Source organism: Primulina huaijiensis, chromosome 2, assembly GCF_012295235.1.
Source record: "Primulina huaijiensis isolate GDHJ02 chromosome 2, ASM1229523v2, whole genome shotgun sequence".
Taxonomy (NCBI): Eukaryota; Viridiplantae; Streptophyta; class Magnoliopsida; order Lamiales; family Gesneriaceae; genus Primulina; species Primulina huaijiensis.
Window position 1 is genome coordinate 32221517 of NC_133307.1, and position 21911 is coordinate 32243427.

At 34.3% G+C, this 21911-nt stretch overlaps 2 protein-coding genes and 3 pseudogenes across 2 annotated transcripts; 3 read left to right on the plus strand and 2 right to left on the minus strand.

Annotated features, from left to right (window-relative positions):
• Window positions 1–3158: 3158 nt before the first annotated feature.
• Window positions 3159–6596, minus strand: LOC140971790 (uncharacterized; annotated as a pseudogene).
• Window positions 6597–7867: 1271 nt separating this feature from the next.
• LOC140971791 (ubiquitin-conjugating enzyme E2 variant 1D) lies at window positions 7868–10447 on the plus strand. Its single transcript, XM_073434280.1, has 4 exons — window positions 7868–8046; window positions 9110–9249; window positions 9717–9842; window positions 10125–10447. Exons 1-4 carry the CDS (start codon window positions 8013–8015, stop codon window positions 10263–10265), a joined length of 441 nt encoding a protein of 146 aa, XP_073290381.1. The 5' UTR covers window positions 7868–8012; the 3' UTR covers window positions 10266–10447.
• An 842-nt stretch (window positions 10448–11289) lies between these two features.
• Window positions 11290–12151, plus strand: LOC140958547 (transcription repressor OFP13-like; annotated as a pseudogene).
• Window positions 12152–14154: 2003 nt separating this feature from the next.
• On the plus strand, window positions 14155–15340 carry LOC140971792 (syntaxin-121-like; annotated as a pseudogene).
• Window positions 15341–16984: 1644 nt separating this feature from the next.
• LOC140971793 (E3 ubiquitin-protein ligase PUB23-like) lies at window positions 16985–18390 on the minus strand. Its single transcript, XM_073434282.1, has one exon. It carries the CDS (start codon window positions 18285–18287, stop codon window positions 17067–17069), a length of 1221 nt encoding a protein of 406 aa, XP_073290383.1. The 5' UTR covers window positions 18288–18390; the 3' UTR covers window positions 16985–17066.
• Window positions 18391–21911: the final 3521 nt, after the last annotated feature.

Sequence of the window (21911 nt, forward strand, 5' to 3'; positions counted from 1 at the left end):
AACTACTTTATAGCACTTTGCGCGTACAATGCTGAATTGAAGTTGATGGAACAAGGGTATTGGAACGATCTCAGTCCCATGGATCTTCGAGGACACGTTGCTTGATCTCTTGCGTCATTGCAAAGAGCGTCTGTTTCCACGATTCAATCACTCCACGCAAATTCATGTATTTGTCTTTATTACACACTCCTTATAAAAAATTTACGGAATCAAGGAAACCTAATTTTGCAATGTCATATTAAACTCAAAATGATATTTGGGTTACTGTTTTGTTAATCATATATTTGATTTTCCTTTAATTTAAGTGGGTCTTCATAGATTTGAATAAATGAAGAGATTTAAAGTGCAACTTCCTGTTGACAACCATTATCAATTAATTTTGTAACTAAAAAATTTCATAATTCAATTTATATACTATTGAATAATAATAAATGATACACTAAATCATCTTCACGGCTTTGACGGCCACAACAATTAATTAGCAAAACTTGAAGATTTAATTAACTGTTTTAATAGCAATTAATTTTATTGTTTTACTAAAATATTAATGATATTTGATTATTCTTGGCTTTTGAAACTCAATAAATATGATCATACTGGTGATAATAATTTTTTTTATTATTATTGGTGGTTGTTATTATTGTTTCTCGGGTCTATTTCAGAGTTTAAAAAAATAATTTTTTGAAAAATGATCACAAACATCACATAAATTTATCTCTATATTTGTATATTTTTGTACATTAATTAATAATCCACAATCGTCATGTGTCGATCATTTTTCTAACCGAATCAATTATTTGGTTAAGCCATTGCTAATTTAATACTTAAGTTGTTCAAAACCTTTTTCTTGGAATTGAATCAACACACACATTTACACACACTGAATGATCCGAGAGCAATGAATGACGGCTTTCCTAGTGCAGTTTTTGTGTAAATTACAGCTTTTCCCTTTTGTGCAGTGTTCCTCCGCCCCAACAATTAATACATTTTCCTGCTCATCGATCAATTTGACACACACTCTCGTCTTCTACCATTAACTCCTCCAATTCAATTCCCCTCCTCTCCTTTTGTACAACTGTTCACTACACATCATAATTACTAGGCTTTTAAACAAGTCGTCCATCCTATCTCTCTCCATCCTCTTCACACTTCTTTTATGTGTGTGTTTGTGTATATAAAAGTGGCCTCTTTGATCCAAAACCCACGAATTTTTAAGTCCCTTCAAATTGCTTTCTCAGCCGTGGGAGCTGGTGGTTTCTGCTGTCCCACCGCCGCGTTAACGGCGCCAACCCCCACCTTTCTTTTAGACATACACTTGATCGAGTTTTTGGCTGGCAATAAGGATTTCTCATATCTGCAGGTATTATATATATGCATGTTATGATTATGAGCTCTGTAATAATAAAGAATATTTCTTCACCTTAAACGATGCTTGGTATCCGAAATTTTTATTTTTCTTGAAAGAACAAGAGGAATTTTGAGGAGTTTATCAAGGTTTGAATGGGCTTTATTCTGGAGTTTCGAAGTGTCGAGAACACAAAATCCAAAAGACCAAAAATAGAGATTTTTATTTTTTAAAAGATGGAAAGTAATGGTTTTTAATTATAAACAACATTTGGACATAAAATGCCTTCTAGCTTTTATTTTTGTAAATAAAAAACTCTCAAAAATTATATTTTGAAAAAAATAGAATACTTTTGTATCCAAGTTAAGCCATGTTTTATCAATTTAATATTTCTAAAAATTAAAAAAAAAATAAAAAATCGAGGAGCGAGTGGTAGGTAGTCACCCCCTTTATTTTGAAATTTATCTATACTTTCTATGTTTTATCTAATCTATATAATAAATAAATAAATAAGATATCGTGTTTCTTAATTTTTTTGTTAATTTTAGCCTCTTACATCCCACCCTTATTCTTAAGATATAAGCATATTGTTTGTTTTCATACTAATTTGGACAGTCGATACATAATCGCAATGAGTCGAAGGAATGTGCCTAAAGTTGAGCTGAAACTCAACTTGTCACCACCAAGATCAATCAGCCAACCTCGAGTGGAGTCTCCTCGATCCTCTACCGCATCGCCGACGTCCCCACCGAGCTCATGCCTGTCGTCGGATGAGTGCCTCCGATACTCGACCAGCCCCGAAGCCACATCAATGATGCTAGTCGGGTGCCCCAACTGCCTCATGTATGTCATGCTGGCAGCAGAAGATCCCAGATGCCCAAAATGCAAGACCACCGTTTTACTCGATGTCATCCATGATTACAACACGACCACTAACAAGAACTCGGCCAAGATTGGGTCCGACCAGAAAAAGTGAACCATTTCATATTTTGGGATCCGACACTTAGGCTAGCTAGCTTGTCGGGCCCGTCGCGTAACAAATTAATCGAAATCATGGTAATATATATTAGCTGCGTACGTAGTTTTAATTAGTTCCCTTAATCAAAAAGATGAGGAAAAGCAATGTAGTAGTAATATTGGTGGAGCATTAGTTTTGTTATTTTCTTCTAATAATTTGCGCTTATTTTTAAGTAATTCCTCTTTTCGAGAAAGCATGGGGAACTTAGGAAGGTGGAAACATCTGATGGCAGGGATATTGAACTGGAAATTAAACAGTGTTTATATTAAAAAGAGAATATTTTAGATAAATTTTTTTTATATAAAATATAAGTTTTATTCTCACCAACTTTACGTTTAACTTGGCTAATGACATATTCGTAAGACGTAATATAAGTATTAAGCTTATCGAAGGCATGCCATATACATCTTGTTTGGCTTTTTTCTTGAAAGAATCTCATTTGGTACATTTTTCATTATCTTTCTTTTAACTTAAAATTCCCCTTTCTAAAATTGTCATTAGGATCTCAAAATACAAACCACAACAAAAATTGCAAGTTTGATTCCTAATAATAAGGATACATCAATTGCCCGCTTGGATAAACCCTATTTTTTGGTAGGCAAGGCAACTCAAAAGTGCATAATCGATTGGATTTTTAGATGGAACTACTAAACTTCATGAAATTTTGACTGTAAATACTATACTGAAACTTAAGACTTGCTAGCTATCGTCCCAACCTTTTTACGAACTCAATAGCATGTTCGATCATGTGCAACTTATTAGGACAAAAAAGCAGTAAAAAAGTATATCAATACTTGATTGAGAAATAGCGTCTAAGAAACCCAATTTTTTTCCGCTAAGGTAAACATAGTTGATTGTAGAATGAATAGTTTTCTTCAATCTTTTATCAATACCGAATTAAAGAGAATATATGCCAATATTATCTCATCCCTGAATTGCAGTTACAATGCCACTTAGCTCCACAGTGAATTTGGCCAGTCAATCTCAACCGAAGAGATTCCTTTGTAGAAATAGCTTCCAGTTCATTGATTTCCGTAGGCTCTTCACCAAGAAAGTATGAAAAATGAACAACCACAGCATGTTCAACTGCATGAATTCATATCATCAAGCCAGTTTCCAGTTGCATATAAGAGATTAAACTGTTTTAGTTGTTGCTAGCAGTGTAAGAGAGGACTCATGGAATGAACCAAATAATGGGTGATATGTAAGACTGGAACATAGATAAGATGCAACTCAAGTTTCTATCAAAGTCCCAATAGTGATAAATAATGCTAGCTGCAGAATTACAACAATCCTCCCACATAACTAGTTTTGAAGTTCAAAAAATATTTTTTGGATGACAACAGGGGCTGATTAATTGGAAAGAATGGGCAACGGGCTGCCAGTGACAAAGGTGATAACAGAGGACATGCTCACAGTGGATCCTAACAGAGGGAAAGCCAATATCAAAAAAAGATGTAAAACATTTGTAAAGACTGAGCAAACAAGACAACAAAGTCTGCCTCCGAGATATAATCTTGATTTACTTAAACATGAAGTATAGAAACCTTTTCCTCACTTGAAATTCTTTCTAACTTCTTTAGAGCTAATCCTCCAAACCAAAATAATTTTGGTGAACTTTGTAAAAGGAACATTCCCAATATCATCAAATAAACTGAATAAGTAGATGCTATAGAGACGCAGATACATTTTCTTTTAGGAAGATGCAGTAACACGTAAAAGTAGGGAAAACTTGGACGACGAGTGAATGGCACATGTCTGATAAGAGTTTTGGGGAAATTCTAACAGAGAACAAATATAAAATTATTTAAACAAATCACTCAAAGATGTGAAGCAAAGAAAAAAGCAGGTACCGGATCAAGCACCCTTTTCGGTCTCCTGTATCATATTTATCAACGATACCAAATTCTTTATTCTGAGCAACCCTCTGCGCATGGTTCTCAGCTGGATAAGAACAACCCTTTTTCAGTCTCCTGTAGTATATTATTTCCCAAGGCCATAAGCGTGCAGACCCGAAATAAGTATCCACGGGAATGTAATTTTCATTTTCCTCTGGGTGCCGCAGGCCATAATGCTTTAAGACCATGTATATTTCCCGTGAGGAGATTCTCACTGAACTGACAGCATTAGTTCCCGAGGTGATACAAGGGTCTGGTGCTGATATATCTTCCAGCATAAGATTCTTAGGTTGAATAAACCTTTCACATCCTTCATACGACATGATAAAAAATTTCCTGCAGAACTATAGTCATCTTCTGACTTTCGTACTTCAGATTCCAACAGTGAACCCGAACCTTTGGAGACAGACTCACAGAGAGCATCATCCCTTTCCAAGAAATCCTTTCTCATTTCTTCCTTATCCAATTTAGAGAGTCCAGCTTCATCTTCATTTTCCGTTGCAGCAGTGAACTTTTCGGGATTAATGGAAGCTAAAACACTCCTTTCATCCCGACCTTGTTCAGACGAATCCTCGCTGCCACTGTGAACAAGACCAGCAACCTTTACAATAGAATCCTTGGTGTCTGTTGGTCTATTGTTTCGGGAAGAAGATAAATCTCTAACAAGTCCTACAGCTAATGCTGAAGATGTAGGAGACATTGACCTCGATTCAGACCTTGACTTGAGGGCTTTAGATCCAGAGTGACATGATGTTGTAGGCCTCAAAGAAAAAGACTGGGTATTGTTTCTGGAAGATACTGATTTGAACTTGGAACTTGAAGGAGATGGAGACAAACACCTTAAAGATCTACAAAGTGACTCAGATCTGAATGACTTATGGTCGCGAATTGAAGATGGCAATAGCCCCCTAGCTTTCTTTGAAAGATGTTTCTCGTAATTTTCACATTCTTTATCATTTTGTTTCTTACTTCACAATTTAGGAATTATCCTTCGAAAGGGAGAATCTCCACGTCTCAGCAATCTCCAACGACTTCTTGAGGTGGATGGCTCCCTGTTACTTTCCTGTTGCCTTATGGGAACAATGCCACTACGTTGGTGCAGCCTTCCTCGTGATCTTGATCTCAGCAGATTTAATGGACACACATTCATTTTGTGACCCACTTCCCCGCATGTATAGCAAGTCTTCTGAGATTTTGACTGACCATTTTGCTCAGTTCCTGGTCTCTCTTTAGAATTCCTGGCAGAAGGAGAACCATCTGATGGAGATGCATGTTCATATTCTTCCTGCTCCTTTTCGTCGTCGCTTTCACGAGGTTCATACCGATCAAATTCAAATGTATTTTTGAAACCATTTTCATCCGCAACCTGTTCTCTCCACCTATCAACTTCCAAATGGTTCTTCCCGACACCTACTTCCAGATAATCATTTGAAAAAGCATGATCCTTCTCCCCAACATAACTTTTTAAATCATCTGGATGATAGCCACGTGAATCATCGACCGGATCGAAAGAACCGAGATTCCTGACTTGACCATCTTCCCGCTCATAATCCATCTTGTTTCTGTCTTTCATATTTGAGCCCAATCTTTGATCAACACTTTCATTTACCAAATGTCTTCTGATTGGCAGCTCATATGTTTTACCACCTCTAGGAAGTCCCTGCCAACCTCGAGGTTGCCGCTTTGACCAAGATAGAGTTATAGCCTCTCCACATATCCTTTTGCCTCTAAGTGATTTCAGAGCTTTTTCAGCACTCGCAGGGTAGTCAAAAACAACAAATCCATATTTGTCCAGCACCCGTATAGTACACTTCCCAAACCTCCGGAAAACACGTTCCAGGTCATCTCTACGAATGTGAGGTGATATATTTCCAAGATGCAGCGACATCTATAACACTAAAAGGATTAAACAGCACACATGCATTTAGGTTTATCATTTAACACATTAATAAATTTCTCGTAAGTAAGAACAATATCTTACAACTATAGAATTGAAACAAAGAGACAGTACGACAAAATACAATATCCCATATATTTAAAAAAAACAATGGAAAATAATTTAAGCATATCTGCAAACTCTATGCAACACCAGCAAAAAATTTCACCTGAAATTTTCACGCCATTTCTCAAGTTCGCGTAGCCAAAACTCAACACCGAAAGCTTCGAACACGATTTCGCACTTAAAGTATAATACGTACAAGAATGAATTACTATACCCATAAGGTAAAAAAAAACCCAGGTTCAATAAACTCAAAACGATGCGAGCAGCTGCCATTAACACAAAATTCAGCCTAGCATAAATTCCTCCAATAATAAATAAATAATAATAAAAAGAAGAATGTTGATTACCCAGGTGATGATTATGGAGTACCGATCCTTTCCACTGTTTGTTAAAACAGCGATTGCTGACAATGTGCGAAAGAAAAAGTTGGAGCAAGTTGGTGCTTCAGTGGCTTTTGAGACTTCTAAGCGTGTTCTGGTTTCTAATAAGTTATTTCACATTAGCCCCTGTATTTCGTAATGTCTTTCAATCGACTCTCCATACTTGAGATCATGTTCAATATAATCCCTTTAGTTTATGGATGATTCCATTTACCAATAATAATTACTATTATTTTTAATATTTTATATATCAAATAAAATATAAAATAACAAAAAATTTATGTTTAGTAGAGTACAATTAATAATCAAATTTTTACTAATTTATGCAACAATAATATATATATATATATATATATATATATAAAATTTAAAATCTTACTTTTTTTAAAATAAATATATCTTTATTTTTTAAAAATTTTAATTAAATTATATTTTTAAAGTATTTAGCTGTTTGCCGACTAAATAAAATATATTCAAGTTCATAACAACTACTAGTCACTATGCACACGCGATGCGTGTGTGTACAATTTTTTTTTATTTTTATCGATGGACTAAAGTGAAATTTGACAAATTATGGTAAGACTAAATTAATATTTGAATTGTTGAAATAAAAGTAAATAAAAATAAAAGTGTCACTTGATATAATAGTATAGATATATGTAAAACTAATTGTTTATTATGATAAAAAAAATTGTTTATTGCCTAAAATTTTAATTCCAATAATCAAATAAGACATTTAAAGATTTAAAATATATACACCATATATATTTATTTTGAAACATTGACATGTTTAGAATATTTAATTTTAAAAAAATTAAAAATAAAAATAAATTTAAAATATGTTTAATACAATTTAAATTAAATTAAACATATCAATCTCTGACTATTGAAATTAAATCAAATTTATATGTCATATCAAAATTTAAAGTTTATTTTAAATTATAATAGTTAAATAATGAGGTTATTATTATTATTATTATTACATAGGATAAAAATTGTGATTAAATTTTAAAATACAATTATTATAGTAGTGAATGTGAAAAAAATGCATGATAAGTTTTGAAAATTAACTAATATTTAGATATAATATTATTGATATTTAGTTAGACAAAATGGTAAATTTAAATATGATTTAAGAATTATAAGATGCAAATAACACTTGTCTATCACATAATTACTCCATTATTTTTTTAGTAAATTCCAATTATTTATTTTGACATTACTTTTACTCGCCATTCTCAACCCTTTTTAGCATTTAGGCCATCTACCACAGTGTTCTGCTTCATCAGATTTTCCCGACACCGTCTTCTCCAAATTCTCTTCGATCAATTTCGATCTCTTCTGAGAAACCGAATTCTGTTTGGACACCATGAGCCTTGGTTCTGGAGGATCCAGTATCGTAGGTAATTACTTTTTTCTCTTGGGAAGAATATTTATTTTGTTACTATTTTAGCTTTGCCTTTCAATTTTTCGTCTTCTTTATGTCTTTTTATCGATCATTTCAATTTTAATGGAAAAATCAATTAATGGGTCGATGGATTTTGTGGGGTTTAGTGTTTGATTGTTCGAAAAGGGTTAAATCGGAATTTGGTAGAATAATTATTCCTGTTATGCTGATTGTCAAGATTATTTCATGGTATTTGTATTTATGTTCGTTGCTGATTATCTGAATTCATTGAAATCAGTTTCCCGAGGGAAATTTTTATTGAATGGAAATGGTGTTGTTTTGGCGTGCACAGATTAGAAAAATGAGCTAGAAAATATAAGTTACTTAATCATATAATGTTCTTGGCCTTTCAAGTCAAAAAAGATTTAAGCTCCTGACCCATGATTCGGATGAATTTGTATTAGGTGAATTTCAAATCCACTCATTATTAATTTAGTTAATCTAGCAATGATAATTGAGATGAATTTTAAATATACCCAAGATGGTTTTCATTTCATATTCATGATTTCATATATTTCCTTCCAAATGTAACCTCAGTATATTTAGGGGTATGATATTGACATTTATAAAAAATCACCTGAAAGTTGTAGAGATTTTTCTTGGAGTTGGGAGGTGACAGCCTCTGCTTGCTCTTGTACCTCTCTCTCTGTTTTTGAACGTTCTTGGCCTTGTGAGTTGAAATGATTTAAGCTCCTGAATCATTCACAAAATTTACTGGCTTGTTTCTCTGTTCATTCTCCTCTTGGAATTATTTTTCCCTTCAAATTTGTATCAGGTGATTCATAGTATGTTCTTTTCCTGTCATTCCCTGATTTTGTAACCCACTGTCCATAGGCAAGTTTAAAAGGGGTGGAGTTGATATTGTTGATCTAATATCCTTTGACCTCTGAGGCAGATCTGAATAATGAACGATGAAACTCTCTTTCTTGAGAGTCTCTCTCTTTTTTTATTTATAAAGTTATGATCTAAGTTGTGGATTACCAAACATTTAGCATCTCAAGGCTCACTAGTTTTTGCAGTCCCTCGAAATTTCAGATTGTTGGAGGAACTTGAACGTGGAGAAAAGGGAATTGGAGATGGCACTGTAAGCTACGGAATGGATGATGGAGATGACATTTACATGCGATCTTGGACTGGCACCATAATTGGCCCTCACAATGTGAGTACTTCTTTTGCTTATTTTGTCTCATTTTGACGTGAAGTGGTATATGTGAGTAAATTCCCCTGTCTTCTTGTATCTTTTCTTTTTACTTCGATTTTGACTTTATGGTTTAAGACAATGGTCATGGAATTCTTATTGATTCATCCGAAATATGTCACTATATCCTCAAGAATTCATTGTTTACGACTTCTTTTTTGTTGAGGTATCACGCCGTGTTTGCCAATGAAAACTTGAATTGTTTTTTGTGCAACTCATCATAGTGAAAATTTCAATACACACAAGCTTAGTGTATGCTTTATTTCACGTTTCAAAATCTGGCATCTTCGTTCTATTTTCTAGGTATTAATTTTGCAGTTGATATGTGTATCTTGGCAGAAGAACAAGTTCAATTTTGACATGATCTTGATCAAACTTTTCCAGGACGAAGCAAATTACACTAATTTTCTGATTTTTCCTCCTGATAGTCTGTACATGAAGGCCGCATTTACCAATTGAAGCTGTTCTGTGACAAAGACTACCCGGAGAAACCTCCTAGTGTTCGTTTTCATTCTCGGATCAATATGACATGCGTAAACCATGAAAATGGAGTGGTATGAACCCAATCATCTCATGTCTAATTCATTTATGATAAAAAAATTCTGTAGAGTTAGATGACACAGGGGGGACATAGGATTCCCTAGAGGGAGGGCAATGGACAGTTTGGGCTGGCGAAACTTCGATTTTAAATCTACGCATAGAATTTGAAAAAAATAGATCTTAGTTGAGGGGCCATCATTCCTCCTCACCCTCACTTGTCCGTCCCTAGTTTGTCAGTCCCTTGTTCTGTCAAATCATATACAATGGAACAATTAAGTATGATATTTGATGTGAAGGTGGAACCAAAGAAGTTTGGACTTTTAGCCAATTGGCAGCGAGAGTACACAATGGAAGACATATTAACACAGTTGAAGAAGGAGATGGCTACTCCACATAACCGTAAGCTAGTCCAGCCTCCCGAAGGAACCTATTTTTAGTGTAACGATAACAAATGCAGATTTTTATTTTTGTGCTGAGTAATTTGGCATTGTCATGTTAAGGGGATAACCCAAAAGGCTTTTCCCAGTCGACTCTCTTGTATTCATTATATCCTGTGTGAACTCCATTTGTGGACTTGTTGGGTTGTTTGGTTTTATGGAGTTTCTTTTTATATCAATCATTCTACGTATTCTTGTAACTGTTAACCCTTTTGTTGGTCGATTCTTGCTCTCTTTCCACAATCCTTTTCCACCCCATTGGTGCTGTGGCAATCTGTAATGTGCCACCCTCAGCAGGCCAAGTATTATTCGAACATTGCTTCAATGACTGCTATTGAAATACTGCTGCAGGTCTACGGCGATGTGATTATTTGTGTAGCAGCGACATAAAATACTCCAGAAAGGATTTGCGAAATAGTTCAGGCAGGTGGGTTTTATCTATGATACACGAGAAATATTTCTCCCGTTCATTGAATTCTCGACATGAAGATTGAATCTTCAATACATAAAGTTGTCAATACATAAAGCTGAGTTCCACAAAGTGACTCACATCAATTAATGCTGTTGGAGGTATATAAAGAAATACTCCAAGTCCGGTATGGACCAAACTGGGGAGAAGATGGTGATTATATTAATTTAACACGTATTTTGATAGAGAGTTTTTACAAGTAAATAATCTAAATTAAAGTAAATGTCCGATTGGGCTTTAATAAAAAAAACATTAAAGATCAATAGAATTAAAAACTTATATTTTAAGATTTTTTAATATCCTTAAAAGCTAATTTATCTTTATTAATTTTATCATTATCTCACATCTCGTATAATTATAATATTATTAATAATAACAACAATAATAATAATAAATATTATTATGTTAAGAAAGTAATAATTGTCCCTGTTTAGCAGAGAAATAAGAATGTATTACTTGAGCTGTTTGAGTTACACCACTATTATCAACTATAATTTTTGGTAAAATGACGAATATTGCAATTATTGAGACGATAATTGTTGGGATGTAATAATTGTACGTTAATTATTGGTAGATCAATAGAAACATGGTGTTTGAATTCTTCTACAATTAAAAAGATTTGAGATACATCGACACCAAATGTTAAACAAGCCGTAAGCGCTCGGACATGCCAATTATATGTTGCGCTGTATTCTCCAGGTCCCGTTTGTTGACGCATCCTAGCCATGAAAACAAGTCAAGTGAGAAAGAAAGTGAAATCACCATTTCTGCCAAAACCCAAAGAGCACACCACCACAGCCGCCGCCGCCGCAGCCTCGCCTTGGCTGTGGCCAGCCTGCGTCAACCACCCCAAAACAATCTATTTCCACTCCACCACCAATGGGGGATCATGAACTCAGCCTATCTTGTCGATCCAATCAAAACCCTCGAATTCGTCGATACTCCAGATTCATTTTTCAGTATCACCAACTCATTCGAACACATGAATGACGATACCAAAGAAACCAACTTCTCTTTTTCATCAGATATATTCAATAACTTGGAGATACACGAGGGTTTGAAATCGAAGAGGCTGTTCTTCAAGCCTGGAGAAACAAGTTCCATCCTAGAAGAAGCCAGACCAAATGGCTTCCAACTCGGAGAAAGCGTGTGAGAATTATGGCTATGGATTCCAGGGACCCGTTCTTGGATTTCAGGGCTTCGATGGAGGAAATGATTGAAGCCGTGTTAAAAGATTGGGATTAAATGGGGGATTTACTCGCTTGGTATTTGAGAGTCAATCTCAAGAGTGATCATGGATATATAGTTGGAGCTTTTGTGGAATTGCTGGCGCATCTTCCTGTTTCTGCTAACGAACATTCTTCAAAATTCCGCCATTGATGAACATTGTGCAAACAAATTAAACCGACAAATGTGAATCCAACGCACATCATTGACAAATAATTAACATATGTTCAGTGTTACAAAATAATGGTTGCTTTAGTTATGTAATCAATAATGTTTTATTCTTGTTTTCTTCGTTAAAATTCAACTTTAAATACTCATTCATTGTTCATTTCAAAATCACATCGTAACACAAAATCATCTCATTCACAATCGTAAATGTGGAAGTGAGATAATTTAGTATGAGATTTTTTAAGGAGTGTATCCTTAAAAGTAATAGGATTAGTGGAGAGAAAATTAATGTTAAAACAGATTGTTTTGAGTGAAATATTTTGTATTTTCAATTTTTTTATTGATTATCTATAAAGAAATTACCTTCTTGAAAGGCTTAGAGTGAATGTAGCTCAATCTTGAGATGAACAACTATAAATATTGGTGTCTATCTCCTTAATTGTTGATATTGCTTATGATATTGTTCCGTTGCGATGATAATTGGTTTATTTCCTTGATATCCCATCGCATTGCTCACCTTCTTCAAATATTACAGAGTCTTCTTTAGCATATCTTCTGTCGTGTTCTTCTAGTTAAATGTTGAGAAACAGGTTGGCTTCTTATTTTCTTCTCCTTACTATAAAGCTCAATCTTTCGGGTTTTCGATTATTGTAATCTAAGAAATTAATTACAGACAATTACAGTTAGAAGTTATTAATGACAGTTATTTATGTCGACATCAAACCTTCTGCTAATCTTTCTTATTAGTTGTAATTTCCATTAATTTATGTCGTTCTTTTTTTTTTTTTTTTTTGACTCCTGCATCCAAATGTAGACAAAGCGAGAATCTTGCTTCCCTCTCGAATAAAAAAATAATTTCGACTTTCATATTTATTTTTATCAGACAATTATTTTAAGTTTCAAATTTATTTTTCTCACAAGATAATTTCAAAGTTTCAGACCTATGATTTCTAATAAGTAATTTTTTTTGCTCGCTCAATATATTATGTCATCTCATACATATATCAAAAATTTTCTTATAGACTCGTGTATTTTTATGCTATACGTACAACATGCATAACAATACAATATCACAGCTCGTAAATTTCCCAAATTTGAGTTTCTTCTCCGCCGTGCTAAACTTCTAACTCTGCCAGTCATCGGTGGTCTCTTTGAGAGACTTGCAGGAGCAATCACTGCTTCTGCACTCACAATTACCCCGGCCCTTTAAACTACATACATTTTTCATGGTTTTACTTTGGAAGAACAGCGTTATGGGATTCTTTGTAGAACGTCTCGTTTTCAATGCATTTCTTGTTCCGCTTCTTCTGATATCCTCTTTTACTTATTGATACAACTAGGAGGTGGAAGGCCGGCCGTTAAATTTACAAGTCTCCGAGCAGTGAACTTTATCTGCAGTTTAAGACATATGAAGATAACGATTGGGGCAATGCCAAGCACATTTATATTGTATGTACCAAGTCTGTTGTTTATTGCACTGCTGTTTCAGATTTTGATATACATGCATATATATAATACAGCACAGGATGTAATATTGGAGGTCGAGTGGATGACATTAATATATACATATATAGTTGCATTAAAGGTTAACTTTTATATATTTTGAGAGGAATACAAATGACACTGACTAGACTCCGCGTCTATGCTCTCCATTGAAGTTTTTACATCTCTGCTCTTTCCCCAGACGCGTTTTTCCAGTTATATGTCAATTTATTGGGCCCCCCTTTTACTATCCGATTTCCATGTAACTTCCTTTTATCAATTAATTCATTATATACTAATCTTAATGTTAATGATAATTAATTTGATTCAATCTAGAGTAAATTACAAGTTTGAACAGGTTTTTTTTTTTTTTTTTTTTGTCGGCAAGTTTTAACAATTTTATGTGTTTTATAGAAAATAGAATTATTGCTTCCTAAAATTTCAGTGTTAGTTGACTTTTCCGTCTGGAAGTAGTTGTAATAATCCCGCAAGTCGACTCCTCCTTTGACTAGTCTTGTCTTACGCGTTCAACCAGCTCCCCGGTTTCGTGCGCCTGTACATTAAAACCCCCCATCAATCCAACAGAACCATTTCTTGGTATAATTGTCCAGAAGATGTACACATAGGAGAAAATGAACGATCTTTTTTCAGGATCCTTCTCTCGTTTCCGGGAAGAAGATCAACCCCCGCCTCCGAATTCCCATTCCATCCAGATGACGAACTCTGGCTCCACCGGCGGCGTCAACTTGGATCGGTTTTTCGAAGATGTCGAAGCTGTTAAAGACGAGCTCCGTGACCTGGAATCCCTCTACACCCAGCTCCAGTCCTCTCACGAGCATAGCAAGACTCTCCACAACGCCAAGACCGTGAAAGATCTCCGCTCCCGCATGGATTCAGACATCTCTGCCTCTCTCAAGAAAGCAAAAGTGATAAAAGTCCGATTAGAAGCACTTGATCGCTCTAATGCCGCAAATCGGGGCCTCCCCGGCTGCGGACCCGGAAGTTCCTCCGATCGTACACGGACCTCAGTTGTCAATGGCCTGAGGAAAAAGCTTCAAGAAACCATGGCCAGATTCAACGATCTGAGGCAGAAAATGGGATCCGAGTATCGCGAAACCGTGCAGCGGAGATAATACACTGTGACCGGCGAGAATCCTGACGAGAAAATCCTGGATAATTTGATAGAAACTGGGGAGAGCGAGACTTTTCTTCAGAAGGCGATTCAGCAACAGGGAAGGGGACAGGTTATGGATACGATAATGGAGATTCAAGAAAGGCACGATGCGGTTAAGGAAATGGAGAGAAATCTGAGGGAATTGCACCAGGTTTTTTTGGATATGGCGGTACTTGTGCAGAGCCAGGGGGAGCAGCTCGATGATATCGAAAGCCAGGTGAACAGGGCTAATTCTTTTGTCAGAGGTGGGACTCTATCAGCTTGAGGTTGCCAGGAAACATCAGAAGAATACCAGGAAATGGGCTTGTTTTGGGATTATTGTCTTAATAATTGTTATCTTGATCATTGTTTTACCTCTTCAACCATGGAAGAGTTCCGGCGGCGGCGGCGGCGGCCAAGCTCACTCGCCGCCGGCCTCTACGCCACCGGCCAAATGAGGAAAATTCAAGTTCATTTGTTTTTTCTTTTTTTTAGTTATTATTATCATTTTGATTATTGTGTTTATTTGTAATTACTTGTTATTTTGTTTGGAAATAGGAGTTCGAGATTTATTTAGGGCTATTTTAAAGTTGTTGCTTGAATTTTTTTAATAAAGTACTCTATTATTTCAATTTTCAGATCAACCATTCAAACACATAACTAGAGCACATCGCTTATTTCTTTTTTTTCTTTCTATTTCAAATACTCTATTAATATAAATCCAGAATCACATAAAAAAAATACAGCAAAAATGTACTCCATAAATTTTGAAGTTAAATTTAATCATCTCGAAGTTCAATCACACATTATCTTAAAAAAAATCTATGGCAAGTGGCCGATTGATCACGCACCACACGGCCTCGGAAACAATAATAATAATGATAATAATAATAATAATAATAATAATAATAATAATAAAAGAGTGCACGATGAACTTTTATTATATGATGATTATTTAAATTAAAATTTAGGAAGAACATTTGATGATATTTTTTTACCATCAAAAGTTGATTTTTCTCACTTGTTGATCCTCGAAAGGACCCGATTATTTGCGCTATATATCATGTTATTTGTCTTGCTTCAATGAAATTTAATCTTATATATAAACTTATGGGAAAAAAAATTATTTGATTTGGAACATCAAAATGAGCACGCATCGTGTTGTGAACTGATTAAAGCACACTCGAGATATTATTATATTTAGACAGCCCCACGATAAATAATGGTCCCATTAATGTTTTAAGTGCTAGCATTAATGCATTATGTTGTTTGTTGACTTAGAGGGGAGCACTTTCATCAACATTTCATTTAATTCTTTATTAAAGATTCAAATATTTATTGTTTGAAAATAAGGAAAATCGCTTATAAAAATTCTCGATGTTAACTTAATATGTTTGAAAACTCAAATTAAAAATTTGACGCCATGAAATCTTCATGTCTGTGTTTTATCACGTACATATATAACATCGTCTTTCAGTTTAGCGACTCTACTTTATTATATAAAGATTCTAGTATTTCCCACCTTTTTTTATGTATGTATCAACAAAAATATATTTGGGGACATTGTTCGTCGAATTTATATATATATTATAATTTTTTATAAAATTTGAATCAAACAAATATGTGTAGTCGGTTGGTGTTTCATTCTTCACACAAAATGGTGTCCAACGATTTTAGGTAACTGTCTTTTTATAAGAATGTTAAACTTCTTTGAATTAACATAAAATCTTCTATGCAATTTCCATAATTTTACCAAATTTTTATATGTACCATCGCTGCACTATGAAATGATTTCAGCTATGGTTGTTTTTACATAACCGAATCTTGATTGGTGAGTGATTATGAAAAATAATGATATAAGGCTGTATTTGGATTATGAATTTGAAATAAAAGATTTCAAATCCACCTCGATCATCACGTATTTGGATGAAGAAATTTTAAGTAAATTTCCTGTATTGTATTCAATATCAGGTTGGCATGTTCAAATAATAATTGTGGTACCAAAGAAAATATTTTCTTCCAAAATCAAATGCATACGTTCAAAAGAAATTTGAAGGTATTTATTTTTCAGAAATTTATCATAAAACTTAATTATTTGTTATCTTTAATACATGATAATTAACTCCCCTTTTTTCCAATTAACACAGTTTGCTTGTCTCCTCCCAAAAACCTGATTCTAGAGTAAGTTTGGAATATATAATATATAGTACAAGCATAATATTTTCAAGAAAATCTTTTTGTATTGACAATGATTATCCCGTCTAAAATTGTGTACCGATGGAAAAAAAATTACAGCTTATACTTATCTAGATGAATATGAACAAATCGAATTATTGGGTGTGCATGAAGAATTTCTCCACGCCCAGGAATGCAATTTAAGCATTTCTCTAATCCTCTCTTTTATTTTGAAGCCGCAATCAGCATGAAGAACCAGACACAATTTCGCCACAACCCCAATCTCTAACATCTCCTGCAAAACTAGAGGAGTCGCAGAAAATCTCGAAATGGAATACAAAATCTTTACTGCCTTTTCACTTGCAACCTGAGAAACCCATAGAATTTTTTTCGAAACAATGGCTAGTCCAGCACCGTGATTTAGTAGCTCGGCTCTCCCTTCCGCACACTGACACAGAAAATCCAACAAAACCAACATCATTTCACAGGCCCTTTTATCAGAATAATCGAGTAGAAGGTCGATTAATAGATTCACAACTCCGGCTTCCACAACTTTAATTCTGTTTCTCCCGCAGTACTGACAGACTTTGATCAGAACTTTAAGGGTGGCTTTTGTAGCCTTTTGTGAGATTTCATCTTTCAAGATTTGTGTGCATTGGAGAAAGAACTGAGGATTTATGTTTGCTACTATTTGAGCTGGATGATCCGCTGATTCAAGAATTGACTCTAGTAACATGACAGCGTAAGCCCGAGATTCGTAGCTTCCCCATTGCATAATCCTGGTCAAGGATTCGATGAATTCTTGATTGCTGATTGATTTCATGCCTGATTCTGATAACTGGAGACTGTAAAGAATGCTTAAAGCCACCTCACAGGCTTGTGTCGATTCCGATTCCAAATCAAGGGTTTTCTGGACGATCAAGAAAGCCAAAAACTCAGCTGTTCCCACTGTTTCCATGCATCTTTTATTGGTTTGATTCTGAGAAGAGATGGATTTAAGTCTTTGTAGGCAATTGATCTGCATTTCTGGAGAGTTGGCATCGTTTAGAAGCTTTATAATCTGTGATTTGCTGGTTGGAGCTTTCGGGGTTGGCAGCCTTTCGACGCCTTGCGAGGCATGGAGTATGCACCAGGCTTGGATCAGGCGCCGGAGAGTGATGTTTGGGGTCAAATCCCTGTCGAAAAGAAGCTGTTTTGTTACCGGACATGTACTCCTCTTCAGAGAAAAAATCCAGTTTTCTATGCTGTCTCTATCGTATGTTATCCCGGTCGAGACTGTCACCGGATCTTTCATGATGTCTAGAGTAATGGGGCAGAGAAAATAAGGAGGAATCTCCATTTCAGCCATTGATTTGAATCTTGGAAACTTTGAAGGAAATGAAGAAGTGTGTAGAAGAAATCGATGAATCTTTTGTGTGCACGCTTTAAGAATTTGTTTGTACGTTTTAAGAATTGTGATGAATGGATTTGGTTTTATATGCATCAAGATAAGAGAAGAGATTCACGAATGTCAAAAGGTCAAAACACGCAACTGTGATTACTTTCGTGTGTTTAGTGTGCGTTACAGAAATCGAGAAAGGGAAGGGAGTTGTGTTTTTATTTGAAAAATAGTTTAGATTTGGGATTTGGACAAGAGAGTTTTCAAAGATTCGAAGTCTAATTTATTTTAGGATTGCAAAGTCTCATTTATGTGTGGCTCTGTGCATATCCGCGGGCGGGCTAAGTTCACAGAATGGTATTTGCATTTTGCCAACTTATCTTTTGACTCTTTCGTAACCACACACACATGCTCGATGGCTGTGTTATTCAAATATGAGCATTATTATATTACATTAAAATCTGTCATAGAATTATGTTTACTAGAAACACCATAAATTATGAAGAAATATGCACAAAATTCAAATACAGGCATCAAATAATTAGAATTCAATGAATAACTAATGTTTCTGATTTTTATTGTGTTTTGTCTTTTTTATATATATAAATGAATATTCGCCTATATATATATATATATATTGTGTTTTATCTTTATAATATTTATATATATAAATGAATGTTCGCCGCGAATATCTTAAATTATATATATAGATATGTGAAATATATACCATTAATATGAAAAAAAACAGATTAATATAATTTAATTAGCCAAATATAATCAGCTCTAGATCATTCGCCACCGATATAATTACTAGCACACGTTGAACAACTAATTGGTCCTACTAAAAATATAGTATTGCATGACTCATTTCTTTTTTGGAACATTTGAGTCCCCATAATATTAAACCGATTTGTTGGTTTGACCAAGGAATTAATAATGGACTTTACATTCATTATATTTTTATTATTAAAATAACATACTTTTTGCAAAAAGTATGTGTATGTTGAAATATTATTTAAAAAATGTGTTAAATATTTGTGTTGAAAATGTGAATGTTGAATGTTGAAAATTAGGTAAAATTAGGTGTTGAATATTGAAAATTAGTGTGTGATGATGTAGGTAATGATGTATTTTATTTTTGGATTATTTGTAAAAAATTTCTATAAATAGATCTCTCATTTGTGAAGAAAATCACAATTGAGTTGAGAGAAAAATATTATAAAGTGTGTAGTGTGATAATTTTGAGAGTTTGAGATTTTTACTTTTTTACCGTAAATTTTTACTTTTTCACAACACGTTATCAGCACGAAGCTCTAAAAGTCCTCCATATTTTTCCAAGCTCCGAACAGAAGAAAAAGGTAACAAAAGTAATAATATTTATTTTACTGTTATTTATTTATTGTTTATATATGTAATATATAATATAATGTTATTGTTAGAAATAATAAAAATAATTTTTTCAAAAACTTGTTATAAATCCTGGGAGGATGTTAAGACGACATCCCACACTCCCGGTAAGGGATACGACAAGTATAAAAGCCTATAAGGTTTTTTAAACAAAATAACTTATGACACCTAATTATAATAATGTGATATGATATACATAATTATTTAAATATGACTAATATTATATACACCATATTATTACCATAAAATTATACAAATACATACATTTATTTTCTTATACACCAACGGTAATAAACGGTAACAAAACGGCTAGTTTTTGCTCTATAAATACAATCTCACAAATACATTCAATCACTCCAACTTTCTCTTCTTCTCTAAAAATTATTCTTCATCAAATTTTCGAAGAAAAAAAGAAGATGGCTTTCACGAGGTTATTTTTAATTATTTTGGTTATCATACTCACCAGTCTTGTATTTATCGGAGAATATCCTCCTCGTGTGTTTTCTTTATTTTTACGAATACTTGTACTTGTTGTTTATCCATTACTTTGTATTGCAATATTCATTAACTAATAAAATGCATCGTAATTTTTAGTACCACCATGGCAAACTTGGCAAAGCTCGAATTCATCGCTCTTGATATTACTGGGAAAAACTATATGCCATGGACTCTTGATGTAGAAATGCATCTTGAGTCATTGGGTCTAAGCGAGACCATTAAAGAAAATGGTATATCTTCATCACAAGAAAAAGCAAAAGCTATAATATTTTTACGACGACACCTTGATGAAGGTTTAAAATGTGAATATCTCATCGAAAAAGATCCCATGGCTCTGTGGAAAGGATTAAAAGAGAGATTTGAACATATAAGGGAAGTTATACTTCCGACCGCCCGTGATGAATGGAATATGTTAAGATTCCAAGACTTTAAAAAAGTCAGTGATTACAATTCAGCGATGTATAGAATAATCTCGCAGTTAAAATTTTGTGGACATGAGGTTACAGAATCGGAAATGCTTGAAAAAACATTTTCCACGTTTCACGCATCAAATATAACACTACAGCAACAATATAGAGTGCGTGGATTTGCGAGATATTCTGAACTCATCGCCTGTCTTCTTGTGGCGGAAAAGAACAACGAGCTATTAATGAGAAATCATCAGTCCCGACCCACTGGATCAACAGCATTTCCAGAAGTAAATGCTGTAAGCAAAAATGAATTTAAACCTGGAAACCAAAATCAAAGTTACAGACAAGATTTTGGTCGAGGACAAAATCGAGGTCGTGGTCGTGGTCGTGGACGTGGACGTGGACGTGGAAGTGGTCGTGGTCGTGGACGCGGCCGTGGTTTTGAAAATAATCGAGATAGTTATTTCTATAACTCATCTCAAAAGAACGTCCCAAACCACCCACCGAAAAGGCATCAAGAGAATATGAGTGTTAATGAGAATCACTCAAAAAGATTTGAAAGTTCTTGTTTCAGATGTGGTACTCCAGGACATTGGTCCCGTATTTGTCGAGCCCCTGAGCACCTTTGTAAACTTTATAAAGAATCAATAAAGGGGAAAGAAAAGGAGACCAACTTTACTGAACACAGTGAACCTTTGAGTGGTTCAACTCATTTTGATGCTGGAGATTTTCTGATTGATTTCTCAGATAATGATCAATTTGATGGTGGAATAAATATGTAAAATATTTTATTTTTTATGTATTCGTATGATAATGTTTTATAGTGTGTTATATTGTATTGTATTTTATTGTCAATAATTTTATTTCATTGCATATTTTTTTGAAGTTCAAATATGGAAAATGCTACGAACCAAGCTGAAGTTTGCATACCTGATAGTGGTACAACGCACACTATCCTCCGAGATAAAAGATATTTCTTGGAACTAAAACCAACAAAAACAACGGTGAATACAATATCAGGTCCTGTAGACTTGATTAAAGGATGTGGTAAAGCACAATTTTTGTTACCTAATGGTACAAAATTTTTGATCAATGATGCTTTATATTCACCACAATCGAAAAGAAATTTGTTGAGTTTTAATGATATATATTCCCATGGGTATGATACTCAAACAATGAATGAAGGGAATGAGAAATATATGTGTCTTACCACATATAAATCAGGAAAGAAATATGTGATTGAAAAACTACCAATGCTCCCTACTGGATTGCATTATAC

Coding starts and splice junctions, on each gene's coding strand:
- LOC140971793 (XM_073434282.1), bottom strand. CDS start 18,287: ATGGCTGAAATGGAGATTCCTCCTTATTTTCTCTGCCCCATTACTCTA.
- LOC140971791 (XM_073434280.1), top strand. CDS start 8,013: ATGAGCCTTGGTTCTGGAGGATCCAGTATCGTAG. Junction 8,047..9,109: donor TGGAGGATCCAGTATCGTAG/GTAATTACTTTT, acceptor TAGTTTTTGCAG/TCCCTCGAAATTTCAGATTG. Junction 9,250..9,716: donor CCATAATTGGCCCTCACAAT/GTGAGTACTTCT, acceptor TCCTCCTGATAG/TCTGTACATGAAGGCCGCAT.